General features: G+C 33.6%; 2 protein-coding genes and 1 long non-coding RNA gene across 3 annotated transcripts; 2 read left to right on the top strand and 1 right to left on the bottom strand.

Annotated features, from left to right (window-relative positions):
* Positions 1 to 241: 241 nt before the first annotated feature.
* On the bottom strand, positions 242 to 6,294 carry LOC107423639 (phragmoplastin DRP1B). Its single transcript, XM_016033225.4, has 16 exons — positions 6,015 to 6,294; positions 5,299 to 5,362; positions 5,084 to 5,188; positions 4,764 to 4,868; positions 4,598 to 4,648; positions 4,437 to 4,498; positions 4,042 to 4,132; positions 3,392 to 3,456; positions 2,721 to 2,915; positions 2,425 to 2,544; positions 2,234 to 2,304; positions 1,917 to 2,142; positions 1,670 to 1,720; positions 1,102 to 1,330; positions 749 to 888; positions 242 to 639 (listed from the first exon to the last, which is right to left on the bottom strand). The coding sequence occupies exons 1-16, from the start codon at positions 6,141 to 6,143 to the stop codon at positions 508 to 510; spliced, it is 1,836 nt and encodes a 611-aa protein (XP_015888711.2). The 5' UTR covers positions 6,144 to 6,294; the 3' UTR covers positions 242 to 507.
* Positions 6,295 to 8,412: 2,118 nt separating this feature from the next.
* LOC107423635 (uncharacterized) lies at positions 8,413 to 11,415 on the top strand. The gene is made up of 2 exons (XM_016033220.4): positions 8,413 to 9,232; positions 10,690 to 11,415. Exons 1-2 carry the CDS (start codon positions 8,522 to 8,524, stop codon positions 10,849 to 10,851), a joined length of 873 nt encoding a protein of 290 aa, XP_015888706.2. The 5' UTR covers positions 8,413 to 8,521; the 3' UTR covers positions 10,852 to 11,415.
* A 632-nt stretch (positions 11,416 to 12,047) lies between these two features.
* LOC132804524 (uncharacterized) lies at positions 12,048 to 15,044 on the top strand. Its single transcript, XR_009639713.1, has 2 exons — positions 12,048 to 12,372; positions 14,514 to 15,044. It is a non-coding gene; the product is annotated as an uncharacterized LOC132804524 (long non-coding RNA).
* The last annotated feature ends 506 nt before the right edge of the window (positions 15,045 to 15,550 follow it).

Raw genomic sequence — 15,550 nt, 5'->3', positions numbered from 1 at the left:
AAAGTTGGTGTTCTCGGCAGGTCTTGATCTTGTTGTTGAATTGTTTTATTTTTATTTTTGTTTGGAATTGGAATTGGAAGGAAGGAAACAGTTAGCAGTTAGAAAACAGTAAAGTCGATCGCCTTTTTTGTGAATTACGTGGCCATTTTTCCTAGATACACGGTCTCCGATCATTGGTGTTTCTCTGCATGCAGTTTTGGCTCCTATTGCTATATTCCTAGATACAATACAAATTCTCTCCTTTTTCCAAATTATTCTTATAATGTAATTAATGTGTATCTTTAATTTAGAAGATAAAATTAAAAAAAATAAACTATACAACATGACTAAATACACCCTAAAAATTTTAACTTTAGGGAAAAAAATTAATTTGTTAATGATAAATAAAAAAAATAAAAAACAATAACATTTTTTATATTGGCTTAGTAGGGAGCTATAGGCAAAAAGCCCCAGTGGCTTCGGCCTCAGCTGGCAATGCACCGTGGGAAAGAATCAATGGCCTAGACTTTACTTGGAGGACCAAGCAACAGCCTCGATATCTTCCTGAGCAGTTCTGTACAACTCCAGTCTCTTTGCGAGCGAGGTACGGCGCTGCATCACTGCTGGATCTTCATCCAACAACTTACCCAACTGTTTTGACTGCAAAATATTTGTAACGTCTTGAGGTAAATTAATTATCAATGCTACAGCATTTTTTTTTTCTTTTTCTATATTTGTCTTTGATTAATTTTAAAACAGGAATTCTTACCTCCTTCTTACCCAACTCTGTAAAGAAGAAATCAAGCAAGCAGCGCTTTGCCTCTCTTACTTGACAGTAGACTATGGACTTTGGAATAGAGTTCCTTAAAGTTGCACAAACCATGTTGACATAGGATAATACAGTGCTTCCTGTTTGCATTCAAGAAAGATAAGGCTTAATTAAAACTAGAAACCTTCACTAACACACCAAATACGAATTTTTTCCACAATTAAAATTGTTAGAAAGTAGAAACCACCAAGTGATCTAGCTTATGCCAGTGTCAGACATGAACAATTATAGAACATATATTAATGTCAAAATTCTATCTTTGATTGGTCCGTGAATTCTTCTGGAAAACTTACCAACACGCCGGAGATACGCATCATTGTATCTATCAAAAATTGAGTGCGTTGGATTCCCACCCTTTTCAATATCTTGAGGAAGCTTACGGAAGAATTCTACAGTCAGGTAACCACATTCCATATCGACCAGCTGAAGAGTTGCTCTCTTGCTTTCTTCCCTCATCCTTTCCAAGGATTCAATAGCTGCACTACCGACTTCTACTCTTAAACTTGGATACTGCTTTAGTTCCTATATATGCAATAGAAGAAGAATCCAGTCAGAGTTCATTAAGAAACTGCAGGAAATGATAATTCTGTGCTTATTAGGCAAAGTGAAGATAAACCCTTTTCTTTTCCGTTTTCCTTTTTTCCATCTCCCAATATTTCTTTTTTCTAGTTTTCCACTAGAACTTTTTCTCAACACATATATCTAGTTTATAATTATAGGATTCAACTCACTGAAGATAATTTGAATTTCAGGAACTTAAAGCATAAATCTCTTTTTAGCTAATACATAAATGCCCACATATAGGAAAAATTGTCGATACAAATTATGAGAATGTTGAGTTTAACATGTTTAAGAACTTACCACGGTCTCACTGATAGACTTGTTAACCAGATCCTTCAGTATGCCATGCACCTAAATCATGAAAACATTATATTAAGCAAAGTAACATATCACCAAAAAAAAAAAAAAAATGAAGCAGAAACAACAACAATGTCAACCATGGAAGCAGTAAGAACAAGCTAAGAATATACCACACCGCAGTTATGATCGTCTATTGCCACAAGGAATAAATGTTTTAAGGAGATTTCTCTTTAATATGAATGCATACCGCATCAACAGCTGCCTCAGCAGGACCTCTAATACATACTAAGGAAGCTTCAATGAGGCGACGGTATCCCTGCTCAGGAGCAATTAGATGAGGTTGATATCCATCTGCTTCAGTAATTAGCTTTCGAACATTATCTATTGAAAGATTTTTGTCAAATTGCAACCTCTTCAAAGCTGCTGGAAATTGATTATCAAACACACCATAGACTTTATCACCACCAGCCCGCCTGGAGAAATCAATTACCATAAATTCTAATGGATTGAACTGTAAAGTGAAACCAACATGAAACATGAGGGAAAATTGTAATGGGCACATACGTTCCATCAAGATGTTCTTTAAATATCTGATCAAAAGTACGACAGATTTCCATTATCATATATAGTTTTCCCTGCATTTGGAAGGCAAGTTAACTTTCTTAAGCGATGCGTATACACAAATTAGGTATGAGAAAGAAAAGGATTTTTTTTTTTTTATTTAAAGAAAAATATTAGTTGATTGCATTTCTTACTCCAGTATCAGTGGCAATGGGCCTCCCAAGACGGCTTAATTCTGCCTCTAGGTCAGCAATAGTTTTGCTAATAAGAGACTGAAGGCCTGGGATGCGAGATTTTATCACAGTTTCCAAATGCTGAAATGATCATATTTTATGCCACATAAGGAATTAAGTCAGCAGAACAAGAAAACTCGATACTGATTTAATCAGAATATTAAAAATAGAACATACATCTTATGATGCTGGTAGTTCCAGCCTCATCGAAGATAAAAGAGTGTGAAACCTCATTTGCTAAAAAACCCTAAGCTTACCTTTGAAAGAACCTTTCCTAAATGCTCAGATCCCATTCTCTGACTAAGATGCTTGTACTCTGGGCTACTAGAAAAGTACTCGCGCTCTCTACGCCGGGCAGCAATCATATCAACACTCTTGTTGATATCAGCTTGGGAGCGATTAACAACACCAATCCAAGGAAATTGTAGTTTATATGACCTTCCTTCCAATATCTGAGAGAGAGTCACTAGAGTGAAACTTTTTTTTTTTTTTTTGGACAATCACCAGAGTGAAACTTGAACACCAAAAAATGACAAATGAAATGCCTAGATGCATCCCTCAGACAGAATGTATTTAATGAACAAAACTTAGTAAAATACATCCTAGCAAACACTGGAAAGCAACTCATATTTAAGTTTAACAAAATTTTACCTGACATTCAAGTTCAATACAAGCAACAAAACTGTAGCTTTGCATGAGAAAAACAAGGTTATAGGAAAACTTTGATTCATTCCAGAAATAAACATGACAACTTTAGAAAACTACATTCATCATCATGCTTGTATTCTGATCAATAACACAGTTTTAAAACAAGCTACAACAAATGACATGCTGGATTGTCACTGAATGACTAGATTCGTATAATATAAAAGTATTTCTTTTCATTTAACTTTTTGTTTTTACAAGATTAATTCAGAGACAAACTTACATCAACTGCATTAGTACCCTGGTCCATAAGGTCAATTTTTGTCAAAACTCCAAACGTCCTCTCCCCTGAATAATAGAATAACAAAGATAACTGTAAAATCAATGCATTAAAGGAAGACAGATAAATTAATGTTGCAAGTTGAATCATCAAATGACAGACATGTGACAGTTCCTAAACAAAAGGCAACTAACTTTAGCAAGGATCAATTAAAGGACACAGTCACTTGAAATGCCTTAGTTTTGTAGTCCAAACCATCCCAAATGAATCCATAAATAACAAAGCAAAATAATTTTTTGATATGAAAAAAAATAAAAAATAAAAAAAGGGCATATGTAAACACATATGCAAGTGTTTTTATAAATCATAAAAAGAAAAAGTTCAAATGTTGAAGCTATAATGTGTAACAGGTAAGATCAACTACCAACCAAAAATTTAGAAAAATACTAGAAAACTAGAATTTAATCTTCCATGTTTGTGGAGAAAGTGAAAACTCATATTTCCATATCCTTTGTTCACACTTTTTCTTTTTCCTTTACCGTTTACTGATGTTCAACTGGTTAACTTAATCCAAACCAATCGGCAGGTAGATTAATCAATCCATTAAGTACAGTCAAGTACGTATGGTCTATGAAAAATCATTTATGATTTACCTCTTGGGTCCACTTCACGGGAGATTTTAATTGCATCAGATGTAGCAAGGTCCTGGTTGGCAGGGGAAATTGCAAGAATAATACAATTTGGCTGCAAATAAAAGATGTAAAACATCAAACACTATAAACAGAATGATAAAGAACAAGAACCTGAAACATGTCTTACAGGCACTAACTTTGATTATATACCAAAAACATCTATGAAAACGTTAGTAATCTGAACAAATTTGAATTCACTCACTGCCATGTTTCACTTATTCCCATTATCATATTTTTATCTGATATATAAAATGCCAAACTAGCTTATAGGAAGCCCAAGTGACGTCGTTCTCCATGAGAACAGGTTTCTTTTCCAAACAGCTAATAAATATATTAAATGTTATGAAAAAAGTTACCTTCTCAATGTAGGACCGGACCATAGCCTCAATGTCCTGCACAATGCTCTCCGGTTGACCATCTAAAAGACCATATATTAAAGTCAATGAATTGGTTTATATCATGTCTAGGTAGGGCTATATTATTCTAGAATACAGCAAATTACAGACGTTAGACTTACCAACAGCAACTTTTGTCAGTCCAGGAAGATCAATCAACGTCAAGTTCACAACTGCCAGGATCAAGCAACCACAAGAATATATATAAAAGTTCTAATGTGCAAGATAATATGTATTTAGTACAGATAATGTGCAAGATATACACTACACAAGAATATAATGACATACCATTAGGGGAGTAGATACTAAGATGAATTGGCACAGTAGAAATCACTTTACTACTTCGGCCTGTCTCCCGATCTGTCTCATCAGAGATTTCCTTCCTCACAGCAGCTATACAATATACAACAAGTATCAAAGGAAAAAGAAATAGACAAGCAACAATTGACAAAAACTAAAGCAGCCAACAATCATAAAAACATACCAGCCTCTTTTTTTTTTTTTTTTTTTTTAAGGCTGGGAGGTAATATATCGTTAAAAAAAAAAAAAAAAAAAAAAAAAACAACCAAAAACATTCCAGAAAGTAAATTTTCTACTAAGAATTATACCGAAATCTGTGAATCTCTTTCTTGGTTGGTGCATAAACTCAGCATATTCTTTTCCCTCATCAATCCTATGAAGCTGCAAGACAAGAGGACGCCGAGTAACAATCCCTGCATATCATGAGTTAGCATCACATCTAGGAGTGAATGTGATACTACGTGCAAGTAAAACTCTGAACCTGTATGGGACAAACGATAAAGATAAATAACAAAATAATTACCTGCTCCACGAGGTAAAAAGTCTTTCCCAACAACACTCTCCAAGACCGAAGACTTTCCAGAGCTCTACAAGCCAGTAATTTAATTGATAATTAAGACAATTATTTCAATGTGGAGGAATAATTAATATAATCATATCATTTGAGAGGGGGAAAAAAAAAAAAAAATCTTGTTCGCTCGAGAATTTCTATTTCTTTTTTATATGACAGACAGACAATTTCCGGGAAAAAAGAAGTTAAAAAAAAAAAAAATCAAGGCCTAAAACAATAAAAGGAAAATCAAGCATTTATATTTAAAAAATAAAAATTAAAAAAATTAAAAAGAAGAAGAAGAAGAAGAAAAACAAAAGCGCATTGAAAGAAAACTGAAATGGAAGAAACATAACGTATTAAAACATGTATTCAGCCGAAAAGTGAAATTCAAATCATAATTATACAAAAAGAGAATTCAAACAAATGGAAAGCAGTCCAAAAGAAAAAACAAATGGAAATAAAAATAAATAAATAAAATAAAGAGAGGAAAAAACACAGGGAGACAGTGAATCCGGTATATGAAACAAAAAAGATAAGATCAAACTCAAAGAAAGACGATCCAAAAAATGCCAAAAACATGGATCAGAGAAAGATGAGGTGGAAGAAAAGAGAAATAAGATACGATATAAATGAAAGAGATTAAAAGATTGAGATAAAGAGAGAGAAATGACGATCGAGGGTGGGACCTGGCCTCCTACGACAGCAATTGAAGGCAAGGCGTCCCAGAGAGTAGGCAATGCGCTCTCCTCGCCATGATCACCAAGGGCTGTGCACGCCCTCTGTAGTTTGTTCACCAGCGTTATCAGGTTCTCCATCTACGCGGAGGCCTGGTTCCGATCGGCGAGTCGACTCGGTGTTTGTAGTTATGGTAAGTGAGTTGACTCTACGCGATTCAGGAGGGGAGAGAGAGAGAGAGAGAGAGAGAGAGAGGTGGAGGGAAGGAACAGTGTGGCGAATCAGAGAAAAAGAGGTTGGCGAATGAACCGGGAAATGAGAATAGGTCGGTTGGTTGATTTTGGAATTTTCAAACGTCTATATTTTTAACGTCCAAAAAATAAAACGTCTGTATTATTTTCTCGTATTCTTTTTCCAGTTTTTATTTTTTAAACTTTGAAATTTTTTTCTCAAAAACAAAGAATTTGAAATTTTGTTATTGTTTCAAAATTTTATGCGAAAATTAATTCACTAGTTGGGAAAAGTATCCTCACCATTTGTATGGAAATGGAGGAGACTTTTGAACAAATTTAAATCATTACATTTTTTTACTTGTCTAAAATAAATCATGATCATAAATTAATAATTTAAATGCTTTAGGAAATAAGACTTATATTGAGATTTTCTATATTTATATATATTTTTTCTTTGGTGCTATGGATTAATATAAAACAAATATAAAATACAAAATGATTTTTTTATATATATGGATAAATTTCAAAAATATTTTGATGATGATTTTGAAAAAAAAAAAATTAACAAACAATTATGGAGTTATCTTATTATTTAGTTGATAAAGCATCAATTTTTGATTGCTATAGTTCATATTGTTTTAACTTTAATGGCCAGCAATAATATTAGTTATATAAATTTCTTTTTATTTTATTTTTTCTATAATGTTTAATTTATTTGCATTTCTTTTCTTAAAAAATTAACTAAAATTTCATAATAGTCACAACTATTTAGATTTGGAAAAGTGTTCAATAATATTATGCATCTTTTTAATAATAAATATTTAAAAAACATTAAAGAAAATTAATCTCACTAAAAGTTATTAGAATTGTTTTCTTTGAGTAAAATGACTTGGTTTAATTCTAACAACTAGAGCACCTCCAATGATCAATTTTAGATTATTGTATATGTGACAAAAAAATTAACAATATTGATATTGAGATTGTAAAAAAGCACAATCAAATAAAAAATTGTTTGCAATATCATTATAAAAAAAAATCCTATTAAAGATTTTTATTGACAATTAATTATTTATATATTTATTACTTTTTTATTTTTAGAAAAAAATTGAACAATAAATGAATGATTGAATAAATAGTAGGCAATGAAGGGGGCTTGCAGCGATTTTAAAATAGGCTTTAATAAAATCTTTCCTTAATTATTATTTTCATGAAACCTGAACTTAACATAATTAAATTAAAAATCATGATATTTACAACTTATATTCACATAGAAAAAATATAAATTATTCACTTCAAACTACATAAAACTCATTTTAACATCCATTATTGATTAGTAGCAAACTTATGTTTCAAAGAAGAAAAACAGTGGTAAACTTATGAGATCAAATTACCAACGTGATTAATTACAATTTCCGGCATATTTTACTTTTAGTACAAAATTTGCAATAAAAAAATATTTATTTGATCTGATAATCTTTTATATGAAGAAATATTTATAAAAAAAAAATTATTATTTTATATGAAAAATAACGATTATTATCAAAGAAGAAAAAAAGAATGACGGCCATCATTCCTCCTTGTCGAAGATTAAGCATAATTAAGCCAAACCATACCTGTAAGTTATAATCAAACTATACCTACAAGTTATAATTCAAATAATTTTGAAAATTTTAAGTATCGTCCTGAAATCTTTTTCCTTAATTATTTTTTTCCCAAAGCATTTCAAACTATTTTATTATTATTTTTTATTAGAAAAATAAAATAGAGATGTCTCGTTTCTGGTATTGGTAGGTGCAATTAAATTGACAAATGGGCTTAGTTCCCACCAATCAAATGTCAAACTGCAAATTAAGCAAAAACGAAATTGAAGCACAATAACTGAAATGGACTTACATCAACTATCATCCACGAGGGCATCCTAAACGGAAGGGACATAAGATTGGTCCACATGGTATGTCAAAGCTACCATAGCATATGCTAATCCTCAAATAACATAAAAACAAAAATAAATTTAAAAAAAAAAAAACACAAAATTGGAAAATTGAAAATTGGAAAAATACCAGTAGCATATTCCTTGGCTCCTTGTCAAGTTTTACTTCTCAAATGGCATTTTGGTTAATATAAAGACTTATATTGTTCACAATAACCAATATATTCTTCTTATCCCATATATATAATTGGTTACTTGAACGCTCTGTTTCGGAGCTCTTCTCCAAGCTTCTCTCTGTTTCTCTCTCTCTTCCTCTCTGAAATGCGGCCTGATACTCTGGAGAGAAGCTCAACCCATGGACTCTTTAATAATAAAACCCACGTTTGGTTCCTTTAACTTCAGCTTCTCAAACCCTCAGATCAAACCTTTATGTTGTTCGCACATTTCCTTCTTCAGGTTCACCCACTTCACAAAGCTCAGGACTTCATCCATCTCATTCTCTTGTAGAACTCCATCAAATTCAGAAGACCCAAAACCAAAACGTGATACTTTGGGTCTTCCCTTGAACCCTCTGTTGGTTTTGGTCCCGGTACTTCAAAGCGTCAAAGGTCTAGTATTTTCCCAAAGCGAGAAATGGGTTTCGGTTTTACAAGCTCATAGAGAATGGGAAAAGGTTGTAGACGATGGTAGTGTTAAATACTTGCAGAACAGCGGGCTTGGAATAGCTTTATTAAGCGTGACTTCGAATGCCAAGTTGAAGATTAGTCCTTTTGTTGCTCAATTGGCAGCGAACCCGACGTTTGTTTCCGGGTTGTTTGCTTGGGCTACAGCGCAGTCGATCAAGGTGGTTTTGAATTTTTTCGTGGAGAGAAAATGGGATTTGAGAATTTTATTTTCATCGGGAGGAATGCCCTCGTCGCATTCGGCATTGTGCACGGCTCTGTCGACCTCGGTGGCGCTCTGTCATGGTGTATCGGATTCCCTTTTTCCGGTATGTTTGGGGTTCAGTCTCATTGTTATGTATGATGCTATCGGTGTTCGTCGACATGCTGGGATGCAAGCTGAGGTATGAATTGATTATGCTATTTTTTTTCTTTTTTTTTTTTTTTTAATTGGTATCCAGTTTGCTTGTTTGGTTGAAAAGAATTTGTCTTTTTGGATTAAAGAATTTTATGCCTCTAATAGGTCCTGGGCGAACAATTTAAGTTCATTGTTACACTTTTTTCTTATCTATGAGGATTTTTTTATGTCCAAGTTTAAATTTCCTAGATTACTCATTGTTTAATCCTTGAAAATAGATTTTACTGTTATGGATTGCGTTAGGGATATTTGAATGCTCCGGTACTTAAAAGTATCATATACTTTCTTAAGGTAGGGTTGTGGTTTGAAAGAAGTTACTTAAAGTATCATATATTTCCTTAAGAGAGGGTTGTGGTTTCAAAGTTCTATGACTTTGTACAATCTCGATGTATGGTGGAGGCTATGTTTTAGTTGGCTATGCTTTGCTTTTCTTGACTAGCTAGAGTAAGGTTAAACACTGAATAAATGTAGGAAGGTAAAATGGTTGATGGATCTTTTAATGCCATAGGAGTCGTGCAACTTTTGAGACCAAAGTCCTACGTACTTAGGTAGGAGACAGATGTTGGATGGGTGGGATATGGCTTTGAGTCAATATAATTAACAACTATAAATCATGTAATTGCTAAGGTGGAGACTAGATCATGAAAATTCAGGCTTAATGAAGCTTTGGTAAGATTATCCTCACAAACAGCAATTAATGCAATTAAATTATTGGAATTTTACCACAATATGTTGCTAGAGCCAAATCCTAGACGGTGATATATGTTGCTTGGTGTTTGAAGTGTTCACTGGCTGAGGTTATAATATGAGATCAAAGTCCTTTGATAGGCGAGCTAATCGAACCATAGCATGTAGTTCAGGATGATGTCAACCTACAATTTAGTATTTATACCTGTTGTTACTATGGTTGTGTTTTGCTACCATTATGGCGTAAAATACGACTTAAGAGTTAAATACCCTTACTATATGCTCATCCAATGGTGTCCTCTGAATAAATCCCTATGCTAAGGAATGTGATGCAATTGTCAGGCCACAATGTATGCACCAGCTTGTTCATTTTGTTAAGTCCTAACTATTTTGTCAATTTAGAGGCACCTTAGTTTAAACTTTTCTTTATTATCTTTTATTGGCATGTAAGATCTGAGATATGCAGAAATTAAATGTTTCAGTTGTCGAAGAAACAAACCTTATAGCTTTTATGCAATCAGTTATAGTTAAACAGTTTATTGGAGGTTCAGGTTATTTTGAAATTCTGAATTCACTTAACTGCATTGAATAATGTAATGCTATTGTGAAACTGAAATCGGGGAGGAGAATCAGTTTTGCTTTTGGACATTATATATTGTAAACCAGAGATAATTGGATTCGTTCTCTCTCTATATTGTATATGACTTTATAATGATTTTCTTTTGGTTTCATCATCTTGTTACTGCCTTGCAACAGGTTCTTAATATGATAGTTGCGGACTTGTTTCAAGGGCATCCTATCAGCCAAAGAAAGCTGAAAGTACTCCTTGGCCACACTCCATCACAGGTCCTTGCTGGAGCTGTTCTTGGCATTGTGGTTGCTTATTTCTGCTGTCAAGGTGGATTCATTGCAATATAAAACTGCTTTTGGCGGGGCAATTTTTGGTCAGATTTTACCGATGTGCAGTTCCTGTAAATTACAAGGCCCTGTGGAGTTATTATGTTTTATTGGTCATCAATATGACACAGAGAAATTGGAATATTGAGATTGAGAATCAAAATGCTAATTTATTTTGGGGGAAACTTCTTTTTGCCGTTTTCTTCTCAGCACCTCAAAACTGATTCAGAGCCCCTATGAGGCACCAATTTGCACTCGTTCCTAACTGTAGTCTGCACGGGGGAGATACCGCTAGTTCTTCGTCACCCTCTAATTTGCTGCCATTTTTATATTCAAGGAACAATAAACAGTTGTTGAAAGCTAGTATTGATGTCATTAGGTGGTTGTAAACTCCTGTCATGCTCTTTCAAGTGGGGCAGAAGATGATGTCTGCATTTTTTTTTTGTTTTGGGGGGGGGTTATGTTTCATGGGAAGAGAACAGTAGGGTGGGGTTGTATCCTTTTGAACATTGTAATTCCATCATATTATTTTTCTCTTTGTTGGATTCTTATTTTAATACACTCAATCGGAACAACTTCAATGCCCCTTTTTCTTTTTTTCTTTTTTTCTCTCCTTATCTTTTGGCTAAGAAATAGTTAATTGAGTGAGACTCAGAGCCAAGGAGGAATTATGCTTGACCAACAGGTCGTCCGTTTCTCACAACAGAAATGCCGTTACGAGTGGGCTGCCGTTTCAGTATCCAAGTCCAAGGCCAATGGTCGAAAAATAGAATGTTTCTCAACATAAAATCTTAACCGAGGTCTAATCAAATTTTATTTCAATAAACATTTTTTTTAAAGAAAAAAAAGAAACTAAAATGATTCATAATTTAGGACCCAAAAAAAAAAATGTTTTATAAATTTTTGCTTTCAAAATTAATTTTAAATTTTTATTAAAAACCAGTTGTGCCGGTTTTCTTTTTCAAATTATAACAAATTTTGTTACCGCTTGAAATAAAGAAGACCTTATCAAGATTTCTATTTATTCTTGTTTTTAATTAAAAATAAAACTTCTATTTTCTAATTAATAGTAAAAGAACATATTATGAAACAAGAAAGTAAGAGATAGGTGGTGCCTTATCCTTTAAACAGAAAAAAATTTGTTCCTGGTCAAAGGACGCTTATTTAATGTTAGGTTGGACTGTTGTCGAAGTTGTTTTCATTTGAAAGTGGTGACCTCCAACTTCCAACAGTATGTAAACTCTATTTTCCTTCTTGGTTCGGGCCACTCAGAGCTTATCAGCTAAACAGAGCAAAGACTTAACATCAAACTTTGTGAAAGTTGCATAGGAAGAAGATTCAAGACGCAAACAAATCCTGGGGAAGTGAAGTCTGGTGACTGATACATAGGTTGATGGATTAATTCAACATCCCATTAGTTTGACGGATTAATTCAAAATTCTTATGAAATGGGTTGCCGTACCTCAAAGAAAGAACCCAAGTATTAAAATCTGGCTTGTTGGAGGATCATGTTGTTCTTGCTTCTAAAACTCCTATGATCATGTGAGCTTTAGAAACCATCTTTTTCCTATTACATTTTTTTTCTTTGTTTCTCACTTGACCTCTCTCTTTTTCTGTGGATGTGTGTCTTTCTGATTGTACTTGTTGCAATGCATTTTGTATGGTGGTGGGTTCACGAAACAGCCAAACCCTCCCTTGCTGGATTTTCCTCAGCCGAATTTGACATTAATACTTATATTTTTATTAGATCATTCACACCATCAACATTATCTATAATATCTAATTTGTTTGTCTGCCAAAAATAATTGGTTGATTGTCTGATGAATAAGATGTTTAGGTGTGTTAAGTTGCCGCTGTCCAAAAAGACTTATAGGAAACAAATCCTACAACGTATATAAAATATATTTTTTAACACATCCTCTAAAAGGGTCCATTAAAAAGAGAAGAAATTCCCAATTACGTACCAAACAATGTAAACAACATTTCAATCAACCCAATAATAACTCAACACAAATACAAATATAAATAGGATATCAAGATATCTTTTTAAATTGTCATATACTACAAAAGTTTAAGCTGATAAAAAACAAGTCCAACAATCAAACAATGTATATCAAACTTATTTTTTTAGTAATATGATTGTACGTTTACTTGCATTTTCAAAACTGCTGTTTAAAAAAAAAAAAAAACCACATTTGTTAAAGTGGGTGGAATCTGACAATCCCTATCTGATTTGCAGTTTCTGTGAGTAAGATTGAGTACTTGTATGAGCTGTTAAGAGACAAAGCAGTTCTGTTGTCAAAGATAGGCATCATAGATATTCTCCAAATTAGTAGACTGTAGTTTACTGCCGACGAAACCATTATAAGGATTATTTTTTGTTCTGAATTATGTGATCTAATTGTTGTTGGGCTAATTTTGCTCTGTTTAATTGATAGGAAAACTACAGCTTGCACTTTTCCAAAATAGCAATGAGCGAAATCTCTTTTTAGAAAGTATATGCTACACTGATTTTGTAGAGTCATGATTCCATAATATTCACTTTTAGGATTTAAAGAAGAAACTTCTGTGATCTGCTGTTCCTTATGCTACTCATTAATCTATACACTTTCACAACCTTTTGTTCTACTAAATTTTGCAGATGTTTCATATCGATGGGCACATTTAGTTTGGATAATTTGTTCAATACTTGAGTGTTGTTACTCAAAAACTCCTTAAGCAATTAAATTTACATCTAAGAAATTTGTGTCTTGGTTGTAGTACTAATATCTACATTGACCACTTCTTTTGTTCTCTTTTCCATGTGGGAGAATTTTGATTTCCAAATGGTACATATGAAGTGTATTTTTTTAAGGCAAGTTTTCAGATACATCTAGTCACTAAAAACGGTATATATGATCTGAGGCAGATGCATTTAAAATTATATGATCAAAGGCAGACCGGTTACATTGAGGGTGAGGAGGTAAATTTCCCCTGTGACTGTTCTTTTATCAATTGGTTCTTCAATGACTTAAATATCTTTCAGTTTATGGTATATATCTGCTCTACCAGTTGATCACCTTTTAAGTCTTCCATGTGATCAAATTTGTAAAATAAAGAGGAAACCACCTTCTCAGTAATTGGCTTATAGCTTGCTGGTACTGGTAAAGCAATGATTAAAAGAACTATCCTGTTTTAGTTTATTAGAATTACACATGAAAATCATAACTATCCTGGTAATCACAATAAAACTTTCCTTTCTGCAACTGTAAGCAGTTGAAGGAGATGGTGCTGGCTCTTTTGCTAGAATATGATCTGATGATGTTGTAGGAATGATTGTAGACATGGTAGGTACAGAAATGGCTCTATACCCTTGGATCCAAAACATTTTCAGTGTTCTGATTTTCACATGCTGGTGCTTCCTTGTATGTTATACAGACATTCACGGAAGCAGATACAAAAGGAGATGGCAGGATTGACTCTGAAGAGTGGGAAGAATACCTAGCAAAGAATCTATACCTAGCAAAGAATCTTTCTTTACTGAAAAAAATGACTCTTCCTAGTTAATATATGTCCCAAGTCTACTTTCCCTAGCCTTCCTTGCATTGTCGCATGACACTAATCATTCTTTTCTTGTGTTTGATAAAAATTTCTACCTTTTGCCATGTCTTGCATAATTTCCTAGTTTAATTTGTGATGAACAGTGCCAGAGAAGATGGATCCTACACACAGATGATAGGCCACGTAGTATACCAGTGTATAATGCATACTTTTATTGAAGCTGACAAGATCGAAAACAGCCCAGTTTTCACTGTGACAACCTGAGATTTCTCAGCAATCAGCATCCATATATCAAGCAAGCAGCAAGCGATGTGTATAAGTGGGTATCTTCAACATTCTCCATTATGGAACCTAGTCTATGATTGGTTCTAAGTAGAATGTTTGTCTCTCTGCCTTTTTTGTTCAAGTTTCCCGATTTGAAAGGGATTAATTGCCTACTCATATTGATTAGTGTTAAGGGGCTTTTGTTTTTTTCTTTTGCAAAAAAGAGGAAAGGAAGGGATTCCTTGAGGGTATATTGAAGTTCAAGTTCGCCCGGTGGATATATTGTATTTTTGGTTTGTGCTTTTGCTTAAACATCAAGAGGACAAAGATGGGGAAGAAGAAAGGGTTAGCTTGTAAGGCTCTGACTTTTTCTTTCTTTCTTTGGTGAATAAGGCTATTGACCTTTTCAATTGTTATGCAGCATGACAAACTCCAAGTTACTGAATTGATTAGAGAATAGAAATTTGCGTTTGTCAAGCATGGAAAGCCACTTGTGTTTGTAGGTTTTGTTCACAACCAGGTTGTGAACCTGTGTGAAATGGAAAGCAGAATCCAAACAAATGGAAAGCAGTCCAAAAGAAAAAACAAATGGAAATAAAAATAAATAAATAAAATAAAGAGAGGAAAAAACACAGGGAGACAGTGAATCAGACATATGAAACAAAAAAGATACGATCAAACTCAAAGAAAGACAATCCAAAAAATGGCAAAAACATGGTTCAGAGAAAGATGAGGTGGAAGAAAAGAGAAATAAGATACGATATAAATGAAAGAGATTAAAAAATTGAGATAAAGAGAGAGAAATGACGATCGAGGGTGGGACCTGGCCTCCTACGACAGCAATTGAAGGCAAGGCGTCCCAGAAAGTAGGCAATGCGCTCTCCTTGCCATGATCACCTAGGGCTGTGCAAGCCCT

The sequence above is a fragment of the Ziziphus jujuba genome, chromosome 7, assembly GCF_031755915.1.
Source record: "Ziziphus jujuba cultivar Dongzao chromosome 7, ASM3175591v1".
Taxonomy (NCBI): Eukaryota; Viridiplantae; Streptophyta; class Magnoliopsida; order Rosales; family Rhamnaceae; genus Ziziphus; species Ziziphus jujuba.
The sequence above is the reverse complement of the archived record's forward strand: the minus strand, read 5'-3'. Positions and strand labels throughout refer to the sequence as shown.

Bases quoted from the DNA above. Each gene is read 5' to 3' on its own strand.
- LOC107423635 (XM_016033220.4), top strand. From the start codon at position 8,522: ATGGACTCTTTAATAATAAAACCCACGTTTGGTTCCTTTAACTTCAGC. The intron at 9,233-10,689 runs GTATGAATTGAT...GCCTTGCAACAG, and splicing joins ATGCTGGGATGCAAGCTGAG to GTTCTTAATATGATAGTTGC.
- LOC107423639 (XM_016033225.4), bottom strand. From the start codon at position 6,143: ATGGAGAACCTGATAACGCTGGTGAACAAACTACAGAGGGCGTGCACA. The intron at 5,363-6,014 runs GTCCCACCCTCG...ACTGGCTTGTAG, and splicing joins TTGCTGTCGTAGGAGGCCAG to AGCTCTGGAAAGTCTTCGGT. The intron at 2,545-2,720 runs GTAAGCTTAGGG...TGATCATTTCAG, and splicing joins TAGGAAAGGTTCTTTCAAAG to CATTTGGAAACTGTGATAAA.